General features: G+C 31.7%; 1 protein-coding gene and 1 long non-coding RNA gene across 2 annotated transcripts; one reads left to right on the top strand and one right to left on the bottom strand.

Annotated features, from left to right (window-relative positions):
• Window positions 1-5290: 5290 nt before the first annotated feature.
• On the bottom strand, window positions 5291-8533 carry LOC112701988 (uncharacterized). The gene is made up of 2 exons (XR_003153894.3): window positions 8069-8533; window positions 5291-6547 (listed from the first exon to the last, which is right to left on the bottom strand). It is a non-coding gene; the product is annotated as an uncharacterized lncRNA (long non-coding RNA).
• Window positions 8534-11769: 3236 nt separating this feature from the next.
• On the top strand, window positions 11770-15513 carry LOC112701986 (uncharacterized). Its single transcript, XM_025752816.3, has 7 exons — window positions 11770-12277; window positions 12998-13138; window positions 13231-13596; window positions 13818-14063; window positions 14454-14546; window positions 14704-14904; window positions 14998-15513. Exons 1-7 carry the CDS (start codon window positions 11948-11950, stop codon window positions 15211-15213), a joined length of 1593 nt encoding a protein of 530 aa, XP_025608601.1. The 5' UTR covers window positions 11770-11947; the 3' UTR covers window positions 15214-15513.
• The last annotated feature ends 305 nt before the right edge of the window (window positions 15514-15818 follow it).

Raw genomic sequence — 15818 nt, 5'->3', positions numbered from 1 at the left:
TTATGTCATCTATAATGGCCCAATGAAAGGAGTCTACGACGATTGGGCTAAAGCAGCCCCATTCACTCACCAGCCCAAAACTATTCACAAAGGAGGATTCTTGACAATAGAAGAAGCAAAAGAATCCCTCAGGAAATATGAAGTGCTCCACCCAGAGCAAATTCTAAGAAGGGCTGAAAAAGCTCCAGCCCAAATCCAAAAGACTCCAGTTCAAGTTCGAACAGGAATGCTGAAAAATATTCCCACAAAGGCCGAATTAAATGACAAGAAAAGGGTCTGCAGATCAAACTGTAGAGAAACCCTTAATCTAGTTCTAAATTGGACTCTAGACAAAAGAGCAATATTGGGATATTATCCCATTAACAAAGAACAGCTAACAAAGCTGGTAATATTTCCAGAGGCTTCACCCTCTGATACATATCAGTTTTTCCAATATGGGTTAATTGATACAATCCTAATTTTTGATAATTTAAATATTATTAAAGAATTTCCTGCAGGTTTTATAGATGCAGTGAAAAAATTTAAAAATATGATTGATACAAGAGAACCAAGGGATATATCCCTAAAATTTACAAGTAGTCAGCCAATCTTCAATGAAGAAGGAGAATGTTTGATCCCAGCATTCCAAGTGGTTTTCATGTCAGTCTTCCCAGGAGATTTTCAACCAATAGAACAAGTGCAAGATTTGTCAATTTATAGCGACGAAGGAAGATTAGCCAGCACATTGGCAAGAGTCTTCGAGAGAGCTCAAAAAATAAACAAAGAATCCAGAACAAGAATAAACTACAAAAGCAGAAACACTCTAATTGTTTCTAGTAAGAAAAACCAAATTGAATCAAGAGAGATGAGACTCCTAGTGGATTTTGAATCAGCATTTTACAACTTTTCTGGATTACTGGAAAAACTTCCTAACGGGATAAGGAGGAATCTATGCCATTTACTAAAAGACAAAGAAGACCACAAGTGCCAGCTGTGCGCCTCAGAAATGTCTGAAGAAAGCAACAATGCTGAAGACCCCACCCACGTGGGAAAAGAAGAGGATGAGACATCTGAGTCATCCATCAACATTATTGTTGAATAATGTAAGAGCTTACGTCACAAAAGCACCAATAATGTAGTTGGTAAAAACTGAGTGCTCAGTGACGCATGCAATGACGTCACAAGAAGGGTAAGGATGGGATTTGTCCATCAGACCCAACCATTATAAATAGAGTGCTAAGTCATTTGATAGGCATCAGAAATCAGAAATCAGAAAGCAGGAAGCTTAGAGTACTCACAGGCCAGGAGGGCGAAGAGGAAGTAGCTGAGGCGATTCTGGAGTCTGATCAAATAGAAAAATAATTATAAGAAACTCCCCTCTGGAGTTAATTTGTAAAATCTCCCCTCTGGAGAAAGAATACCTATTGTAAAATAACATTAAATAAAAGTTCATCTCCAGAAAGGTACATCTTCATCTCAATCTTTTTATATTATGAATTACTTAGAAGATTTAGAAATAACTGAAGAATCTGATTATTATAAAATAACTGCTCTACTTGATAATGAAAAACAAGCTATTTTAAAATCAGAACTAGATCTCAAAGCAAATGAGAATTTTAAACAAAGCTTTTTAAAAGAAATTTTTAATAGAAAAAACATAATATATTATGGAAAAATGCAGTTTGAAGCACCTGTAAAAATAGAATCTGCTAATGGAGAACTTGAAATAGCTCTAATAGATGAAGAACAAATAAACGAACAAATAAAGAAAATTAAAGATCAACAAAAAAGATCTAAGATCGGATGGATTCATATTAGTACTATCCAAGTTTTAGTAAAATCAACATATATGAAAGGAATTAATTCACCAATAAGTTTAGCAATCTGTGATAAAAGAATTATTGATCCCACAGATCAAATAATTGAAATTATTCATGGAAATTTGGCAAATGTAAATGTTAAATTTAATACCCATATTGGATATGCTATTCCTTTATCAACAAAAAATTTTGATAGATCCATAAGCTTGGCCTATAAGTTTCATAGACAAAGTTTAATGGAACAAAACGACGAACCTTTTTCAATTACATATGCAATAAACTATGCATTAACCAATAGTCATCATAGTATAGAATTTAAAAATAAAGAAGGAATTTATATCGATGATTTATTCCAAAAAGTTGTTAGAACTGAAACACCAAAACGCAAGCCTATTGAGAAACCAGTTTTATTATTAAGAGAACCATCAAGAAAATCGTGTTCCTCTAGTTTTAGAATAAGAGAATCTAAAATCAATAGTCCTTTAAGTTTATCCCATTTAAAAAATGATGAAAAAGATTCTGAAATAAGAGAATTAACAAAAAAGATTGAAACGTTAAATGAAACTTTAAAAAACAAGCTATGACAATAAATAAAGAAGAAATATATGTGTCTTATCAAAATAAGAAACAAGAGCTCTTTGAAAGAGAAAATCATTTAACATATTTAAGGTTTTCTGAAATAAATCAAAGAGCTTTCGAAGCTTTAGTGTTACTTTATAATAATCTGAAAAAAGAAGTCGAAGAATTAGAAAAAATAATAGAATCTTTAGAAAATAACAATGAAGCTATGGTAGAAGATGCAGAAATTTTAATATGAAAGATTTTCAAAAAAGTCTTATTTCTTTAAAAGCAATTAAAAGAAATATGAAAACAAGAATTATGGCTATAACCATGAAAATAAAAAATTTGACAACTGAATCTTCAAATTTAGAAGCAGAAATCAAAAAGGTAAATAAAAAGATAATTAAAACAAGGAAATTAATACAACATTTTAAAACTAAAAAATCAGTCAAAAATCTAAAAGAAAATATCAAGAATAAACAGATTTATCGTGCTCGTAGATTACATTATCTTCATATACAAAGTATGATTGCGTTACAAGCTTTTGAATCAAGAATACATGTTCAAAATATTCAAGTAATACAACCTCAATATGTTGAACCTCTAGAACAAGTACAAAACTGAATCCAAACAAAAATTACAAGTACTTTTATTACCTTTATAAAACTCTATAATCTAAAAAGCATATAAAATGCCTGGTATAGCAAATCAAACATTACAAGATTTAAAAAATGATTTAGATTTTCAAAAAAGTCAAAAAAGATATTATGAAGTAAGATTACAAAATAGTAACATTTATACAAGAAATAGAGAAGAAGTAGAACAATTCTGTAAAAATTGTATAGAATGTATAACAAAAGAAATAGAAAATTTGTTAAAAGAAATAGAAGAATTTAATAATGCAAACCCAACCCAAGAAAGATATTTCAAAAATTACAAAAATTGGTATCAGAGCCAAGTTAACGATTAAGGGAAACATTTTCTCTTTAAGTAACACTTTTAGTGATACGCTTTCAGTTGCCAAATGGCCACAACTAATTGGTAAACCTATTTGTGGTCACCATAGCCATGCAAACAATAAGCCACCACAGAAGGCACCTTTTATGTATACAATTTCGTTTTCTTCATTGTTTAAGCCAATGAGAATTTTTGTATTTATATATAACTTTTGAAAGGGCCAAAAAAACAAGCTATTTAGTTGTCACTTAAATTGCTTCAATATTGAGAATTATTTATACGAGACCATCGAAAATAATAGTTGAAGTGCTTTAATATATTTAATTAAACTATTTTGATAAAATATATATTAATATTTTAATTATTCTACCATAAAATATTCTTATCTGATATTTGATAAAGGGCATAAAGCCGCAGCATATTATTAGGAATAAATAGTATGACCACAATTTAATTGATCATGTATCAAATAATTTGTTATTATTATTATATTAAAATGTTAATATAATAAGATTTTTTATTAAATTTAGAGATTTATTATTATGATAGTGATCATAATATTAAGAGATCAATCTTTTATAATTTAATCTAAATTATTTTTCGTTATAGAATTATTAAAAAAGACATTATAACGGTCAATATAATAAATCTCATTTATTAAATTATATATATAAATAGTGCATATAGAGATATAATCATTGAACCGATTCACTTTAAAAATTCCTAATGGTTATAATTACCGCATATTTGTCATAGGATATTCTCAAGATAAATATATTAATAGAGTTTCATTTGACCTGCAGCTGTCATAGTAATTAACAATATATTTATTATACTTTGATTCCGGACACCTAATACCCTAGAGTGCTGCTAGTTGAATGGATATTGTGTATGATTTAAATACTTGTAGAATTAATTATTAGTCAATAAGGAATCCATCAACTCTTAGTAAAGAGTTTGAACTCTATGATTATAATAACTGAGATGAATAAAACCTTGACTAAGGGGATTGAATGAATGAAGAAATGAGTTTTTTAAGTCATTTGCAGTTCATTATAATAATGGTAACAAGTTAGAATTTGACAATTAAATCATACTCTAAGGGTTAACCAAGAGTAGGAAAGATGGAAGAAATTATACTTTGTTCTTCTAAGGTTCTTAGTAAAAATATATTACTTCATACTATTGGGTCGTTAAGGAGTGTTGCCAGACGCCAACATTGATTAGTAAATTTAGTATGACTAATTTACTACCCGCTTAGTATTGAACCTATAGGGTTACACACTAACGAGTGTTCTAATATTTGTTGTAGCATTATCTAATTATTATTTTGATTTGATCAAATAAATAATTATATTAATTCAAATGGAATATTATTGTATTCTTTACTAACACCAAGAATATAATAATAGTACGATAATTGAGAATATTAAATGAAATTTGACAATAATTAGTTAATTCTATTTCTAAACTTGAATTTTAAATTTAGATATTTAGATCTGATCTATATATTATCATTGGAATAAAGTTTAAATACAAAATAAATATTTAAGATTAGTTTTTTTTTCTTCTGCTGTGAGTTAAAACACATAGTGATCCTTCACGGGAGTGGATCCTCTCCAATGAAAAAAACTAGATATTATCCGGTGTTTGATCTCATCCTTTATTATTTTCTCTCTCCTATTTATTTTTGGCCTCACTTATAGGATTAAAAGTGAAAGATTACACTTTATTCTCTCAAGTGTTAAAAAAACTCGAGAAAATCCATTTCCATGATCTTTAATTTGGGGTGGCAGTGGGGCGAGTAGGGATGGGTTTTTGCCTTACCCAACCCCGCTCCGCCGTCCTGTTACTCATATACTACCTGCCTCATCACTACCCGCGGGTAGTAAATTAAAGAACCCGAACCCGCCCCACCCCTACCCGTCCCTATAAAAATTAAATATTTTAACTTTTATCTATTTATATATAAATTAAGACAAAAATTTAAAATTCATAGATAAATTAAAATACAAATATAAAATTCATACAATGTTATTAACTAAAATAACTTGAAATTAAAAAAAATATTGTTAGATCACTACAAATTTAACACCATAATAAAGAAATTACAATATTAGATATAAAAGGATCTTCAACCCTTATTCTTGATCACTTTTAACATCTTTATCATCATTAAAAGTTTGCAAACCTAAGATTTAAAATTGAAAATCAAAAGAGATAACAATTAACAAATTAATTGGTACTATGTAAAAGATTGGGCAATTCACTGGTATAAGCCAAGGGGGGGATTTACACCAGTCAGCCAAAACCAAAACTAGTTCATGAAGAATCAACCAAGACACAATTCTAATTCGAATTACCCTAATTCGAACTTCACTCTCAATGTAGTTCGAATCACACTGATTCAAATTACAGACACACGCACACACCCACTAATTCGAATCAACCTGATTCGAATTACACAGACACACTAATTCGAATCGGGCTAATTCGAATTACACACATGCGCAATCCAAAGTATAATTCAGGTTCAGTGCTATATTTGACTGTTGAGTTTGATTATTTGTGTTTGCTGAGTTTGATTATGCTCAAGTTCAGTGCTATATTTGACTACTATGTTTGATTATAAATTGAGTTTGATTATACTCAGGTTGGGTGCTATATTTAATTCCTGAGTTTGATTATACGTGTTTGCTGAGTTTTACTTGACTCAGCAAACTCAGTAAACACGTATAATCAAACTCAGAAATTAAATATAGCACCTAACCTGAGTATAATCAAACTTGGTAAATATGTATAATCAAACTCAATTTATAATCAAACACAGTAGTCAAATATAGCACTAGACTTGAGCATAATCAAACTCAGCAAACAAAATAATCAAACTCTATAGTCAAATATAACACTGAACCTGAATTATACTTTGGATTGCGTGTGTGTAATTCGAATCAGGTTGATTCGAATTAGTGGGTGTGTGCGTATGTCTGTAATTCGAATCAGTGTGATTCAAATTACATTGAGAGTAAAGTTCAAATTAGGATAATTTGAACAATATAGAATTGTGTCTTGGTTGATCCTTCTTGAATTGAGACATTATCCGTTGCTTGTGGAGTTTCTGAAGTTTGATTAACATTATTTTGAACTTCAATTTCATTATCATTAGGAGCAACACTGTTACTTTGTGTGTCTTCTCTAGCATTACTAGCCATGAAATAATTTGAAAACACCTATATCAATAAAATTAAAATTAATGAGGGTATAAAATTAACATAAATCATATCATAAATATATAAAAATCAGAATATACAATTACAAAATCAGAATAAATCAAAATTAAAAATGCATAAAAATGATAATTCAAAGCATAAATGCACAAAATAATAAATACATCTACTAATTTTTTAATATTTCTTTGTTCCTAATATAATAAGCTCACGCACCAACCTCCTGTTACTTCATGGCTTTTGCATGATCAAAGTAATTAATTCTCATGTTACTATCTTTTCAAGAATTTTGATCCATTTTCTCTTTTATAACATCACATCATAGCTGCCTACTATTTGGTTCCATATCTTTTCTTGTCTCAGCATTTCATTTGTTTTGTCCTCATCCTTACATACTTACCTTCCATTTATCCCTCATCCTTACATACATACCTTCCATTTATCCCACAGTTTAAATTTTGAATCAACAAAATTTTCATATTATGAACATACAATACACATCACCACTTGCGATGTCTTTTCATTAGTATTTTATCAGTTATCACTTAGTAAAACGACACCCAAGTAGCTAGCTAGGGATCTTAATTCCTTTTTCAGTTAAATATATGAAAAACAAAGAGAGAGTTATTTTCTAAGGTTCTTCATAGTTCATACTGAAATGCACAATAATTATTTATTTATATTATATGTCCTTGATAACTATTCAAAAATGTAGATACAAGTTAAAGTTGTTTATCAAAATAATGAACTATATAACGATATAGTTATATACAGGTTAGGATTAAGAAAGTTAATTAGGACATAAGAAGATATATAGAATAGAACAGAAAATTATTGCTCTGGTCTTTATTCTTAACAAAGAAAACAGAATAGTTTGTGATTTTCTTCATAATTAGAACACCATGAGCATATTTTCTTTCATAAACCAAATCATTCTAATCTTGAAGGATCCATTCAGTACTCAATGACAATTGTAAAATCAGAATAAAATTAAAATCCAGAATGCATAAGAATGATAAAAAAGGCAAAACAACTTCTGCATATAACCAATCAACAAAGAAGCCAAAACGACTTCAATTTTTCAAGCTTTATTCCAACTAAGTCTGAGAAATTGAACCAATAAATATATTGTTCTTTGAATCAAGCTGTTTCAACCCACCAAACTTAGTAACAAACTCAGGAAACTCCCCAAAAAATCTGTTATCACCCAAATCAAGAAACTAAGACTCTTACAAGAAGAAGAATTAGGCAATGCAGGTTTTGAAACATGCTCATAGAAGGAGTTTCTATGAACCCTAAGAGAAACAACTCTATCACATTATTTTCAAATTAAAGCAGGAATCTTGCCAGGCAAAAGATTACATGCACTGAATTTCAAAGAATCTTTTGAGCATCAAAATTAATTTTAATTTTTGCTTAACTATTTTAACATAAAACTTAAATCATAAAAATTAACTTAGAAAAATTGAAGAAGCACAGAAGTAGTAAGTAGTGAGCGAGGAGTGCTTAGTGCTTATCAGTCACCAGAGAGACGACGAGGGATGAAAAAGGGATGACAAAGACCAGAGACCACAGATCGGAGAGGCGAGGACAGTGACGGCGAGAAGTGGGAGCGACGCCGACGTGGAGATCTGAGCCCTAATTCCTTGGGTTGGTGAGCGACGGCGGCTGTAACAACGCCGACCGACTTATTGTGACGAAACAAACTGTAACGGCGAGTCGGCGACTAACTGGTGGTCTGGTGTAGCTGAACCGAGACTATGATTCTTGAAGAAGAGTTGAAAAAGTGACAAAGAGGGTTGAGAACTAAACCCTAATTTCTAAAATTTTATATATATATATATATATATATATATGCACTCCGGAGCAGGTCACGCATTAACCCACCATAATTTAGACCCGACCGAATATACCCACAAATACGGATACTACTGCCATCCCTACTCTAATGCACTTGAGCACAAGATCATTACTTTATAGTTACTTTGTTTTCACAAATGACGGTTTTACCATTCAACAACTACCACAGATCTATGATGAATTGACGATTGTTCATGTGATCCATGTGTATGAAAAAGGCTTGACCAATGATTATTTAAATTTTTAATCGAGGCTTTCTTTTACATAAAATCAAACTAAATTAAAATTCAATCATCACATCATTTTGTATATAATTTTACACCAAGTGTGTGACAATAATATATATTTTTTAGTTGGCTGAGTAGGTATTCAATTTTACTATTTAAACAAGTGTTAAAAATTCGAATTTTATCATATATACAATATATTTATCAATAATAAATTTTTAAATAAGATTTAGATATTAATAAATTAGTTTTTAATTTATTAAATTAAAAAATATTATAAAAAATAAGAAAAATTATATCTCTAATTATTGATGTAGACATAATTATTAATTGGGTTTATTTTTTATATTAAACTTGGTGTATTTTACTTTTATATACTATACTTAAATGTAGGACAATTTGTAAATGAAAATCAGACTGATTTGGTGTAGAAAAATAGATAATAAAATAAAAAATGAATATTAAATCAAATTTAAAATTTTTCAATGTTTAAATAGATCTGTTCGATTTATTCTAAAATTGATGGTTTATCAGTGACTAAGAGAAGAGAGTTGAATCTTAGCCCCTTTTTTTTCGCTTAGTAGCACTTGCTGTCTTTTAGAATATTTGAGGAGATATTTTTGTTTTTGTCTCGTGTCTAATCAAGAGACTTTTTTCTTATGTCTCGTAACCAGTTAGGAGATATTTTTCAGTTTTATCTTCTATGCAACAGAATCAGAAATGGAGTAGAAGAGAGAGAAAATCACACCAAGATGTATCCTGGTTCAGCTGCTAAGTGCAATACAGCCTACATCCAGTCTCCATCACAACAATGATGGAATTTCACTATAATCATGATTACATACACCAATTCTCCCTAGGAACTACCCTTCCTATCTGGGACAAGTCCAGAATCTAACCCCAAAACTGAACTTGACTTGGTAACTCACTAAGCTTTCAACTGCTAAGTGCTAACCAACTTGCAAGGAGATTCCCACAGAATCATGAGACACAACACAGATGTACAAAGGACCTCTAAGGACATCTATGACTTTTTTTTTAATTTTGTGCACTTTGTCTTTTTCTGTTTTATGACTTTTTCTTACAAACCTCACTGCTTGTCTTTTTCCATGAGACTCAAGACAGACAAAATTAAAGAGAAAAATACAAAATGAAGAATATTGAAGGAGAAAAACTTCTGCTAGCTTAAGTAGCTATGAGAATACTATGCTTTCACTCTTTTCCTTGCTTCAAGCCCTGGCTGTTCTCCCTTATTTATAGAAGGGGAAGCCTCCATGATTGAAACTATTGGTCCAAGCTAATCTTTTTCTTCTTCATGCAAAAACCAGTTCGGCCAGAGAGAGAGTAGAGATAACCGAATGTAAAACCCAACATGCAATTACCTCTGTGTCTTTCCTTGTCACCAAGCCTCATCAATCCGAGCCTTCCATCTTGACTTGCACTCCAAGAAAGATTCCTAACCCTTGATGCGTTCTTGATGGTGATAGCTCCATCTGCTCTAACTTCTGCCTCTTTCATCACGTAGCTACTGTAGCTACCTCCTGTGGTTGTTGATCAAAAGCAGAGACGAGCCATGCCTCCAAGGATCTTCTTCTTCTGACCGAATGGATCTTCTTCCATTTTCGGGTATGGAAGACTTGAGCTTACTTCGCCACATCTTGCCTTTAGTGATAAAGATCTCAGCCACACCATACTTCAGATTTTCTTTTTCTTGATGCCATCATCACAATGGTTCTTTGCTTGTGCCTAGCTTCATCACTTCTTTCTCTGATGGCTTGTTTCTTCATTTTTCTTTCCTCTTGCTTTGAGTGGCGTGGATCATCATTAAGTTGCCATCAAATCAATTTCTCTTTCTCTTTTATGGTTCCAATGTCTGCATTAACTCCTCTTAATAAAAATTTGAATTCCACCAAGTAAAGAATGTGGAATCTATTGGAAGCATGCAGCAGTTTAAAGAAAATGGATCATGTTAAATGAGTAAAGAAAAATATTGTGCCCCATTTCCTTTTCTTTGATTTCGGACCAAGCTAGTGGATCTTTTCTTTAAGGTTGATTTGGGCTAATAACTAAATTTGGCCCAACAAGAGTAATAACAATTCAGCCACAACATTTAACATTTTTTATAACCAAGGTTGATTCTCTTTCAACATCTTGGGCTTGCTATTTTTCGGCCCAATAGCAAAATTTGCACAGTAAAATTATTTAATTAACACATATGAACCAAAATCAAATTAATAATTTTGTAATTAATCATATTAATAATGTTTAATCATCATTAATTTAATTTAAAATTTTCCAAATTTATCAAAAATAATATTGTATTATTAAAAAACAAAATTACAGCATTTGATTCTAATGTCATTAATCAAAAAAAAGAAAAGAATTTGTCTTATACTGTATTTTAAAAATATTATTGGTATAGTAAAATTAGTCACTAAATTTAACTATAAATATATTTATATAAATATATGTATAATTTAATTTATTTTTAATGTATATTTATATTCTAAAATGTATTTTATATTAGTGACTAATTTTAATGGTTAATTTTAATATATACGCAGCATAATCACCATATTTTTGTATAACACTAAAACTCCAAAACGACCAATATATTCATCATATTTTCTTTTCGATCTCATAAGAAGAAAAAGAGTAAAGTGACAATTAGATCTTTCAAGATTTTGACTTTGGACAAATTAGTTCTTAAAGAAAAAAAATTAGCAAATGGTGGACACATGATATACTTCGGTCCATTTATCAACTAAAACTTAACGATGATGTTTATATGTACTATTAATTACTCTAGTGTGTCTATCTATGAAAGATAGTCACGTAGATAATAATTTTTGGAACAAAATTTTATTTGTTTTGATAGGATTTATGATAAATAAAGAATAGTTGATAAAAAATATATAAAAATTTAAAAAATAATAAATATTTTACGGTCTAAAACTACACTGTATTCATATTCATGTGATAATAATGACTAATGAGACATGCACAATTGTAAATACATGAATAATTCTATTTTGTGTCGCACTATTTATTAACAGAAAACATATTAATATTCCCTATTTGCTATATTAAAAAATCTAATTGATATTTAAAAAAAAATTATTCCAAAATCAATCCCTTCAAACTTCAAAGATGAGAAAAAATTTTGCCCAATAATAATAATGAAGTGAAAAAATATCTTAAGGGTGATTGAATAATGAACATAAGAGCTAAGCAAATAATTGGATGGTTGGGTCCGTTTACAAAATAAGCAAAACGAAGAGAGAGCAGTTCCACATTCACACTCTTCCTTCTTCCCATGTCCATGGCTTCCTCGAACAAAACGTTATTGCTCAGCACCTTCTTCCTTCTCATCATCATAACGGCTCACCAAGTTTCGACCTTGAAATACCCATTTCACCCTCGGGACCTTCTCCCTCTGCTCCCAAAGCAACTCTCTTGGCCGATCCTCAACTCTCTCCACAGTGCGGTCGACCTTCTTCCGGTCTTCGTCGGCGCCGCCTCTAACTCCTCCTCACCGGATAACTCAGTCGAGTGGAAAGGTGCTTGCTTTTATGAGAACAAGGCTTGGATGGTGTTCCATAACAATAGTCAAACCCAGTATGGCGGTGGCACCCTTCACCTAAAGGTCTCTTTTTTACTTTTATTTTTTCTATGTATTATTAGCTTTTGTTTTAGTTTCACTCCTTCATGTGAATTTCAAGTTTTGGCAATCTAGGCAGATGGTATTTCTTAGAGAGAGACAGAGAGAATGAAAATCTTGAATTTGAGATTTTAAGATAGCTCTTATTGTAAAAATTGTAGTTTACTAGTTGAATTAGATCGATGAATTAAGCAACCTTGTTTTTGCTGACGTTATGAAATCTTAGTATTGACTGGCATATAAGATAAGCATTAAGTAGAAACTGATCATGATTTTTTAGCTATCTTGTATCCCCCCCAAATTTAGTTGGAAAAGTATATAGATAATCCTGTGGGATTTTGGTGTGCCTGAGAGTATTTTCAATTTTCGACATATTAGGGTGCCTAAATGAGGAGAGGGTAACAGACCTATTATGGAGTTTTGCTTCAGATACAAGTTTGTGTTTGAGTAGTTTTTGGTAGAATTTGATTGGTGAGATTGACATTTGGAAGGTTTAGAAAATTTCCTTTGGTGGTCATCTAGATTAGATTGCATCAAAAGAGAATGAGGTGACTGGATTTTCCGCAAATCATTATTTTGATAAGTCATTATTACTGTATGCAGTTCTATGTTTATATTTCTATCACCTTCCAATTTTACCGATGCAAACTTGTCTTTGGTCTTAGAAGGAAGCTGACTTATTGCTGTATCTATATGCTTATCTAGGTTAGCGAAGCTCATAGTTGGACATGCTTAGATCTTTATATATTTGCTACCCCGTATCGAGTAACATGGGATTATTATTTCCTTTCACGGGAGCATACACTCGAGTTCAGCGAGTGGGAAGGCAAAGCTGAGTATGAGTATGTAAGTGGCCATCACTTCTTTACACTATCATTGAGTGCGGTGTTGAAACACGTGATTTGGTTTTAGAGATACTAACTCTCTTGGTCAATTAGGTGAAAAATCATGGGGTATCAATTTTTCTTATGAAGGCTGGGATGTTGGGAACACTTGAAGCACTATGGGAGGTCTTTCCTTTATTTACAAATACTGGATGGGGTGAGAACTCCAATATCAACTTTTTGAAGAAGCATATGGGAGCTTCTTTCGAAGCACGTCCTGAGCCGTGGGTTACAAATGTCACCGCTGACGATATCCATTCTGGTGATTTCCTTGCTGTTTCAAAGATCCGAGGTCGTTGGGGTGCTTTTGAGTCTCTAGAGAAGTGGGTTAGTGGAGCGTATGCTGGACACACTGCCGTTTGCTTAAGGGATTCCGATGGAAAGCTTTGGATTGGGGAATCAGGACATGAAAATGAAGAGGTAAAATATTTAAGTTGCATTATCAGTTTACATATCATTTGTTATATATTGTTGTTATTTCTTGATAATTCCATGACTTTCCTTTTATACTAATCCTTCGCAATTTGAAATATTTCTTGAAACCTGTATATTTAGCTTTGAGTATTTTTTTTATCTTCAAAGAACATTTTCCATTAACCATGTCTTCAACAGAGTAGTTAAGCCTACATTCTCAATTGCAGGGAGAAGATATAATTGCTTTGATTCCATGGGATGAGTGGTGGGAATTTGAGCTGAATGAAGATGACTCCAATCCCCATATTGCACTTCTTCCTTTGCATCCTGATGTTCGTGCCAAATTTAATGAGACTGCTGCCTGGGAGTATGCAAGAAGCATGGAAGGAAAACCATATGGTTACCACAACATGATCTTCAGTTGGATAGACACTTTAACCGGAAACTATCCGCCTCCTATAGATGCTAATGTGGTATTAATGAAATCATCAATTCTTATTAAATTGTGTTAGATTGCATGCAACCTTGAGTTGTTTCCCCCTAAATTTGAAGCCTTATCTTTTCCGACAGACAGAGAATCATCATATATAACATTGATTTTTGCAGAAATTTGGCATGAGCTTTGACACAAATTATACAGATAATATAATTTTTTTTCTTCAAGTACTGTATCATCAGCTCATATGTGTCTTATTGTAATTGCTTGTCTGCTACCTAAAAAGGTCTTTGCTTAATTCCAAAAACAAACAAAAAGTGAAGGATAAATTTACAAAATGTAAACTGTGTCTCATATTTGTTTTAGCTACATGCTACAAATCGTACGATTCTCATGAATGAGTCTTTTGTACTTTGTTCCTCTGCAGGTTGCTTGTGTTATGACAATTTGGAGTCAACTACAACCTGCATATGCTGCAAATATGTGGAATGAAGCTTTGAACAAACGACTAGGCACTAAGGTATTGCCTGTTTTAGCAGAAGATGCTTGTGATGTGATCTATTGTATATATTAGTACACCATGGTCATTTTGGATTCGTATGTATCAGTATATTCAAGATATTGTTAGGCACCTAATATGAAAAACTGAACTATGTAATATTTTGGTGTATCTACAGGGACTTGATCTTTCACAAGTTTTGGTCGAAGTTGAAAAGCGTGGATCATCTTTTGAACAATTGCTGACAATTCCGGAGCAGGATGACTGGGTCTACAGTGATGGGAAGTCAACTTCTTGCATTGCTTTTATACTTGAGATGTACAAAGCGGCTGGATTGTTCAACCCAATTGCTAGTTCTGTTCAAGTGACAGAGTTTACAGTGAGTTTGTCTGTGAAGTTAGAAAAACTTCTTTGTACTAGTATCTTTACCAAGTACACATGGACTTACCTTTTTTTTTTGCAATTAATGCAGATAAAAGATGCATACATTCTGAATTTCTTCGAGAACAACTCTAGTCGATTGCCGAATTGGTGCAATGATGGAGACACTGTGAAGCTTCCATATTGTCAGATCAAAGGAAAGTACCGAATGGAACTTCCGGGATACAACAGCATGGAACCGTATCCTCATATGAATGAAAGGTGCCCATCTCTTCCCACAAAGTACTACAGACCTGAAAACTGCTAGGAGTCATCACTCATCATCTCCACTCCATGGGATGATTCTTTCACCAGATTTTTTCGCCTCTTAGATTTGGATCATTTAGGACATACCAGATGAATTATTGATATTGGTTGTAAACATATGTTGAAATAAGAAGTTATCAACAGTTCAACATTGTAGATGTTCTTGTATCAGAAAGTTCATGTATCATGGATTATGATTATCTTTATAGTTTGTAGCTAAATTTGAACATGTAAATATATACAAGATTGCCTTTGTATCATGCAAAATTTATTTAAATGTCTATATCAGATACAAAACCTATCCCAAGTCTTGCAACATTTTCCCCATTCCATGATTGATTTAGCTACATTTTTAGTTGTCTAGTTGGAAATGGTTGGATTGTGAGCTGTGAAAAATGGCACATAACTTAGATGTCTAGTTGACATTGGTTCTTTTCCCGTTTATCCATTTCTTCCCATTTAAAAAACGCAAAATATGGTTAAATTTCATTTTATTCTCTTAAAAATGTAGTTTTAACTTCTAACCACATCAGAAAAGTGGAAAAAAAATTCTTCTAAAAATGCATAATTAATCATTCAAATGATTGAGTGAAAAATTGGTTTATT

Source organism: Arachis hypogaea, chromosome 7 (genome assembly GCF_003086295.3).
Source record: "Arachis hypogaea cultivar Tifrunner chromosome 7, arahy.Tifrunner.gnm2.J5K5, whole genome shotgun sequence".
Lineage (NCBI taxonomy): Eukaryota > Viridiplantae > Streptophyta > Magnoliopsida > Fabales > Fabaceae > Arachis > Arachis hypogaea.
The sequence above is the reverse complement of the archived record's forward strand: the minus strand, read 5'-3'. Positions and strand labels throughout refer to the sequence as shown.